The sequence below is a fragment of the Podarcis tiliguerta genome (genome assembly GCF_965153285.1).
Source record: "Podarcis tiliguerta genome assembly, chromosome: 6".
NCBI lineage: Eukaryota > Metazoa > Chordata > Lepidosauria > Squamata > Lacertidae > Podarcis > Podarcis tiliguerta.
In genome coordinates this window covers 43,289,429-43,297,725 of record NC_139539.1, presented here as the reverse complement: position 1 = coordinate 43,297,725, position 8,297 = coordinate 43,289,429, and the positions used below count along the sequence as shown (strand labels likewise).

The following is an 8,297-nucleotide window of genomic DNA, read 5'->3' as shown; positions in this document are numbered from 1 at the left end:
CTTCTATAGTATCCTGGTCCGTCCCGTCCCCCGAAAAAATATTGCACATCTCTAGCTACATGACTGTAAGAATGGTAACATTTAACACTGCTAGGCATAGGGGTATCACTCTCTTGGCCTGTGAAGAAAGTACCAAGGAGTGCAATTTTAGTGCCATTCAAACAACATCCCTAAGCATGCAATCTTGTCAGTGCATTCTCCAATCTAATGTAGTCAATAGAGGCTGCCCCCACCCTGAAATCTGAGTCCAGAGACTTGGTACTTCCAGCTAATGTAAGACTCCCCCCCCCCCAAAGGCCACCTATGCTTTTGGCTGATTACAGCCTGTTCTCCCTGCGTTTCTTATTTTGTGACCACCCTCCATAAATAAGTGACTATTTGAAACATATCAAGGCTTCAGCTTGCATCAGTGTCTGGGTTCTTCTAAGATGCTTACGTTGACACTCGGAATGTTTAAATGCTGAAGAACCATTTTCTGTCCTCCATTGTGTAGGCAAAACATGTCCTTGATTCTTTCCAGTAATACTAGTGAGATCATTCCAGTACTAAATTACAGCACTCAAACCCATGACATAACCTGACCCAAATAACTCTAGCAGGGGTTTTGTCTTGGTTCATGCAAAACCTGTTCCAGTGAGTACATCACCAAGGCTTACAATACTTGTTTGGATACAAATACTTGTTCGTAAATCACACATAATTAAATGGTGTCAGGCTACTTGAGTATGGCAGCTACCAAGTCCTGCCTTGTGGATGTGTTGAATTTGCTCTGATTGAAATTTTCCCCGTTGGAAAGCAATCCCACTTCATCTGTCCCCCAGCTATGCAGAGGATGGGCTAGGCTGTATGTGGAAGAATTTAGTTTCTAAACTTAAGCAAGTGGTGAAAGCATTTGCTTGTCTTGAGACCATGAATCCCAAGGATGTGTCACTGCAGGATTTCCAAGATTTAGAGTTGGAAAGGGACTGCAAGGGTCAGCTTGTCCAACCCCCTTCAATGCAGGAGTCCTGCCCACAGCCAACCCTGGATGGGTTTGAACCACCAACCTTCTGGTTAATAGCCAGATGCACTGACCCATTGCGCCACAGGAGGCCCGTATATTTAAGCAATGTAGGTTATTTTCATTGGAATACATTTAATTTTAAATATTTGTTTTTCAGTTTTTTTAAAGCATTCTCTTGATGTGTGTTGCCTCTCCAAAACAAAACAAAATAGTGAAACAGGATTACATATGAGTAAACGTACATGAAACAGGAAAGTGTATGACTTAGTTAGATTTTCACATGGTAACTAATCTCATGAAGACAGACTAGGGACTGCCATTCATATGTTGAAAGAGAGAATTAAAATCTTGCATCAAACATGATCTGTTTTAATTAAGGATGTGCACAATTGTACGCCTGCTCACAATAAAACCAGTGGGACTTTGCTGCAGAAAGATGCATAGGATACCACTGTTTGTGTCCCTTTAGACACATAAAGGGACACTCCTTGAAACTACTACTGTGCATGTATAGGAGAAAAATACAGCATAATAAGAAAAAATTATTGAAAGAACACCAACACGTCGCTTAACTCTCATATACAGTGGTACCTCTGGTTACGTACTTAATTCGTTCTGGAGGCCTGTTCTTAACCTGAAACTGTTCTTAACCTGAAGCACCACTTTAGCTAATGGGGCCTCCCACTACCACTGTACCGCCGCTGCACGATTTCTGTTCTCATCTTGAAGCAAAGTTCTTAACCTGAGGTAATATTTCTGGGTTAGCGGAGTCTGTAACCTGAAATGTATGTAACCTGAAGCATATGTAACCCGAGGTACCACTGTATAGCAAGGTTTTTTGCTGAAAAGACATGGATAAATGATTGCAGTTACAACCACTTTCTGCTGGCAGTAGTTTCTGATTTGCACACAGAAAGGGAGGTGTATTGTTACATTACAGGCTCTTCCCAAAATGAAAACAAAAAGGCAAATGTACCCCTAGAGACAGAATGTATATAATTTAAACAGCAAACAATCATTGCAGTGGGTATTAAATGCCACAACAGCAAATGCTTCTGCAAATGATGCCTAAATGAACAAGGTTACAAGCTGAGTAATTATTGCTGGCAGCTGAACTACTGATGGCCCTGGTCTGTGTTGCTACATGTTCACCTTATGACTTGCAGCAATAAAGTCTCCAGCGACTTACTGAAAAATCTCATGGGCAAGCTGGGAGGATCCAAATCCCAAGTTTCGTTGGGCATGTGCCAAGCAGGGTGCAGTGCAGGGTTTGGGGGCTCGCATGAGGCAATGCCGAGAGTTCTGGAGAGTCGTGACTGAGCAGGGTGGCCCTCCTGCTTAGACAAGCCCTGCAGTTCAGTCCACCATTCATAGTTAGTTAAAAGGCGAGGCTGGCATTAATTTGACTCTAGCCAAAAGTTCTCCATGCACAACACAGGCCAGAATGCGGCTTGTGTGTCTCCCTTGCACCCAGCTCCAGCTCTGCTGCAACCAGAAGCCTTCAGTCCCCACTGAGCCGCAGGTAGGTAGCTACACACTGCCAGGGCGCTCCCCCGCAGTTTTAAATCACGACAACGTGGAATTGATTCACAAATGCAACATTGAAAACAGCAAACAAAGGTAGTCCTCAGGCAAAACACAACCTTTAGAACATCAGGCAAAACCCCTGGCAGAATAAAAGTGGTGGGTTGATTTTTTTTTTGCTGGTGGTTCCATTATGCGTGGATAGATAACTGCACTGGCATTTATTATTTTTTCCTATCGTGAAATAAGAGCAGTTAGAGCAGGAACTCTCTTTTATTGTGGGGGGAGGAAGGTTTTTCCGCTGTTTTCAATGGTTAGCTCTCTGCTCCGCCCCGGTGGAGAACAAAGAAGGCGGGTCTCTGCAGCGGAGTGAAGTATATACTGAAGCATATGTAATCAGAGGTACCACTGTACTCTCTCACTTTTTCTATGGGCAGCAGAGGGAAGTACTCTTTCATTTTTCCTATCTCTTGGGGCCGTGAGACGCCTGCTAGCCCCGCCTCCCTCCCGCCGGATTGGACGTTGTCTCTGAGCACAAATAGAGCGCGGGAAGGAAGACGAGGAAGGCGGAGGAGAAGGGCGCGGTTACTCCGGCCGGCGCGCTTTCCAAAGAAGCGGCTCGGCTGAGATGCAAGAGGGACGCGCCTCCAAGCAGGACTTCGCCCGGGCCACACCGATAGAGGTAGCTGCTGCGTAGTTTGACCCTTTTCTCACTTCTCTTATGATTCAATTCTATTGAATTCGGTGAGGTTCACTCCCAAATGTGCGCCAGGTTGCAGCCTTACAGCGCGACCCTACTGTGCGTGCCTCCTCTGAAGTAAGCCCCGCTGAGTGCAATGGGTCTGCTCCCCAAGTAAGTGCACATGCTTACTCAATAGGATTGCAACCTCCATCTCGGCTGCGATTGGACTTACCTTTCCGTTGGACGCCAGTGGATCGGAATTTTTGACCTGGAAAGCGGCGCCTCTGCTAAGGGGCTTCTCTCACTCGGGCAACAAAGCAAAAAATGCAGTTTAAAAGATAGTGTCGGTTACTGCATTACTGTTCCCCCCCATTATTCGACCCAAGAGCATGTATGCTTTAGTTGAGATTCCTGCATTGCAGAGGGTTGGACTAGATGACTCTAGAGCAGCGGTTCTCTGGGGACCCACAGGTTGAGAAAGGCTGCTCTAGGGGCCCTTCCATGATTTTATGATCAGGCTCCAGCAATAACAGAATCGTCTTACAGAAAGAATTACTTATTGTAGGTAGCTTCAGTGTTCTGGGAGTATGCTGAGAGGACATTATTTTTTTGTTGGTTTGCTCATTAATAGATTTGCAGTCTTTATGAGTAAGTCCCATGGCTCTTGGAAAGATGAGGAAACTGTCAAACCCCCAAATTTCTAGAATGGGTTTGTCTTGAGGAATCACAACTTTTCATTTAATGTTTGACAAAGACAAATACTTGGTGGGAAATACCTCGTAGCTAAGGATTGATTGTGCTCAGTCTTGAATGTGTGTTTGTGTGTGTGTATATAAATGTTTTTGAGCATGTGCAGAGTACAGTTCTACATCACTTAGTAAGCATAACTAGGAGGGCTTCTGCAGAAGATGGCAGTGCTTGCTTTCTTCTTCCTCATTCCTTTTCTCTTTTTGTATTTTTCTAGTAGATTGTGAGCCTGCAGACAGATACTGTACTAGTTTATCGTGTATGTATAGTGGTTCGAAAATGTTATAGGTGAAATACAGAACATTGCAAAACCTGGAGTTCTGTGGGTCCCACTGTTGCAGTGCATCTTGTTTCCTCCCACCACTTGTGATGTGTATTATTATTACTTACAAAGCACATAATATATTCTAAGCACAGGATGACGATTTAAGGATGAGCTGTTGATTGTGAAAGAAATACTTGTCTGAAAAGCTAGGACGAGACCAGGTGACTCTTGGGTTCATCCCAGTTCTGCCGTTGATTTGTTTTGTATGCTTTTTATATTCATTAGAGCTTGATCAACATGGATGGTCCGCCCATTCCTTGCTTGCAACGATTTGATAAAGCTTCTCGTCTCCTCCTCTGCACACTGATGTCTGGGCATTGGGGGGCCCTGGCTGCTTTTCGCACTCTTCAGCGCTCCCTGTCTGGGCAAGGAGCAAGCCAGGGCTTCAGCTGGTGGACCTTCACAGAGATTCTGTGTTCTCAAGAGCCCGTCCTCACAGGCTCTGACAAGACCCTCACCTTGTGAGTTGCTCAAATCTCTCATTTTAAAAAGTATGGCATAGTGTCCTCATAAATCAGAATTATTTCAGGTCCTAGGAACCCCAATCATGCAGCATCTGACACTTGCTTCAGTGATGATCCAGTAGGTTGTGGGACATGCTCAGAACCAGAAAAGGTTGTGTTGAGATGTGTATTCTATCCCTGCTGATTTTAGCAGACAATCTGGGTTATGAAAGATGGTAGAACTGGTCCTCTGGGCATGGGTGAAAGTTTGTGTGGCTTTAAAAATCAATTTATGCGTACTGGATTCTGGATTGTTTTGGTGAATCAGTATAATTTGCAGATAATAATGCCTATAATATGCAGTGTTGGAACGTCATTTTCTTTTCTTGCATTCATAGTCTCTCAGTATTCTGGTCTCGTATTCAAATTTTGGATCCTAATGCTGCTGGATATCTAGAAGTGACAACCTGAACACACTTGTTAAAATTATGCCCCAGGTTAACCAAGGTTGTATCTACAAAGGAGAAGGAACCATAGCTCAGTAGTACAGCACAGGATTTCCATAGAGAATATTAATTCTGAAGCATCTTCAGTAAAAGAAGATCTCTGTTAGCTGAACTCAGAAAGCCCTCTGCCTGAGAACTGCTGACAGTCAGAATGAACAACACTGGGGTAAATGGTTTAGCTTCGTATAAGGCAACTTCATATGTTCATATAATACCATATTTTATGGTGTCATATAATGGCTGGGTCTTGTTCCTCCCTTTCCCCCCATATGTGACAGAAAAGCACACATCCAGAACATGCTAGAAAGTGACTATATATTGAGGGGAAAGGACTACTCAACACAGAGAATGTATTTTAGGGCAGAGGTGGGCAACCTGTGGCCCTTCAGGTGCTGCTGATCAAATTTTCACCATTCAGGCTGGGGCTGATAGGAGCCCGATTCCAGCATCAACTAGAGGGCCACAATTTCTCCACTTTGTTTTAGGGCCAGATGCTCATAATCCAGTTTCCATCATATGGATATAAAATCCCAACATTTTATAACGGCAAAATAATAACAAACACCATTAAGACAGGTGGAAACCATTAGCAATAAAGCAACAGTAATAACAACATTCAACCCAGTATAATGTCACCAAATATTCAGGTGTACTGCATGTTGAGTTGTACTTCCTATGTTACTATAGAGTTATCATATTTCCCTGGTGATGATCTTGCTTTTCTTCTTCCAAATGGTTATTTCAGAAAACCGTTGCTGTTGCTGCTTCCAGTGTTGTGCCAAAGAAACCTCTTTTCCCTGTTGCTTACAGTGCAGTCTACAGTGCCAGAAGCATGCCTCCAACACCTCCTTCAAGCTTCTAGGCAGGACCCTAGCCCTGATCTATGGGTGCAGAGATTGAGGGATTTACTACAAGTGAGGGTGCAAGAGAATAGCTCTGTGATGCCAGTCCTACTATCTGATTCATGTCGGCAGCAGCTGAAATATATTTGCCAGAAAGTTAGTTGCGGCAAACCTGGATTAGAAAGGAAATTAAGCTGGTGTGCTAAACAGGCAAGTCCCTACATAGCATGGACTGGAGATGCTCCTGGTTCTGTGCCTCAGATAAGGGAAAATAAGGAAGTAGCTGAGGAACCACTGGATCCTGAAGAAAAGGTGCTGGAGAAGAGGTCCAGACTGGAAGTTGAATTGAATACAGAACTTTGTGAACCACATGGTCTAATGCAGGGAGTTGGAGTTAACACAGGGAATGAAGTCATGATGGAGGTGTCTGAGAATGAAGGTGTTCATAGCACAAGCAATGATGTATATCAAAGTTGCCCAAAGGAGGAAGCAGAAGAAGAAGCAAAAGTTGCCAATTGGAGTCCCCAACAGGACACTGCAGCCGAGGTCCCTGATTATATCAAGGTATGAAAAACTATTAGATTCTTTTCCTTTGGCAAACTAGCAGTGCAAACATGGAACATAAGCCCTTCTTACCAGGGATGCTTCACAAGTATCATTTATCCTCCGCTAATGCCCATTAGGAAATATTGGCCCCTTTGACAACAGAATGATCCCTTGGACAGTTGGAACAAGTTTTGCAATTGCAGGAAGATTTTGTGGGATAACCAGCTTCATATAAGCAACATGCTTAAATCTAATTAATGCATGAAGGGGTTAAGACCATAGAGTAAGCTGTTCTGCCAGGCTTAGCTCACCTTGGGAGGAATTAGATGATCAGTACTTTGTTCTTCAGTCTACCTGAGAAGCTCCCTGTGTGAATAGATTTGAGCTGGTTGCTCCAGCTCAGACTGCATGGCTCTAATGTGTCATTCTTGAGTTCCTATTCCAATAATCTAGGAACTTTCACCACTTTGTAAGTAAGCTAATCAATTGGGGACAATTAATTTGGTATGTATTTATTATTGGTTGTTTACATGCAAGCCTGTCATTTCAGTCTCTATATTGTAATTGAATGTAATGGGTTTCATTTTATATTATTGCCAGCTGATGAAGAATTATCATTGAAACTGTTCATTATCCTGGCAGAACTGTTCTGTCTGCTGCTGTACCCGGAGCACCCTAATACTACGTTTGGAGCGCCTGTCATCTCACATTTGTAGGATATTGACTGTGGAAAGGCATTCTGCCTCCATTTCAGTGATCTTTGACAGTGACTTACCACTCCTACCATTCCTGTTCATGGAACATTTGATTCTTATTAGTTTGTGACTCCATACACAAGTCTTTTGTTTATGAATTTTGAAACAGTATAGTGTTATAAAAATATTGTCAGTATATTATTAGCCGATGTGTTGCTTGTTGTGGTTCAGAGTATGCAACTTTCTGAAGCACATAAACAATTTAACCATTTTTCTCTTGTATTTTAGGACCATGTACCAAAACTAAAAGAACTTCTAGAGATGCAGTTTGATGTAAGTATTTGTTACCGCATTTCTGCTAGGGGCAGATGCCCTGCCAGACTTCCTTATATACCCCTTGAAAAAAGTTCTGTTCAGTTGGACTAGTTTCATTTTAAGAAGAAGCAGATTCATACCCTGCCTTGTTACATTATCTGTCTCCCCCCCCCCCATTTGACTTTTAGCTTTCTGATGGGATCGCTCCGCCTGAGCTACAGGTTTTTAATGAATGTACTCCAAGCCAGGTTAGTAGGGCAAAATGAATGTAAGTAATTTACAGCCTGGTCTTAAGTAGGTTTACTTGAAATTAAGTCCCATTTAATGCATTTTTCTTAAAAAAAGTCCTTATGCCAATTGAATATTTGCAATGTCTGTCTGCAATTTACTTATTTAAACCATTTATATACTGCTTAACTACAATCCTCTCTAATTGGTTACAATTGCCTCTAAGTTCTGTCCAAGAAATACAATACAATACAGAAAAGGTTTTTTTTAATGGTTAAGCTATAAAATTAGACTTCAGTTAAAATGCCTGCTGAAATTAAAAAGAAAAAGATTCCAGTAGGCACTAGAAGTTCAACTGGGAGGGAGTCTGTCTGACCTCAACAGGAAAGTAGTTTTGCAGAATTGGGCCCACTATACTGATTGCATGACTCCTTTTGGATA

General features: G+C 42.7%; 1 protein-coding gene across 2 annotated transcripts in view; it reads left to right on the top strand.

Annotated features, from left to right (window-relative positions):
- The first annotated feature begins 40 nt into the window (after positions 1 to 40).
- FANCE (FA complementation group E) overlaps positions 41 to 8,297 on the top strand; it is a 22,039-nt gene continuing 13,782 nt past the window's right edge. Inside the window, exons 1-5 of one of the 2 annotated variants that reach the window (XM_083445768.1) lie at positions 41 to 3,209; positions 4,507 to 4,742; positions 5,976 to 6,636; positions 7,602 to 7,646; positions 7,817 to 7,876. In XM_083445768.1, coding sequence (XP_083301894.1) covers positions 3,156 to 3,209; positions 4,507 to 4,742; positions 5,976 to 6,636; positions 7,602 to 7,646; positions 7,817 to 7,876 — 1,056 coding nt within the window. In that variant the 5' untranslated portion in view covers positions 41 to 3,155. The remainder of the gene's footprint in view (positions 3,210 to 4,506; positions 4,743 to 5,975; positions 6,637 to 7,601; positions 7,647 to 7,816; positions 7,877 to 8,297) is intronic. The other variant, XM_083445769.1, reaches the window with a different exon arrangement.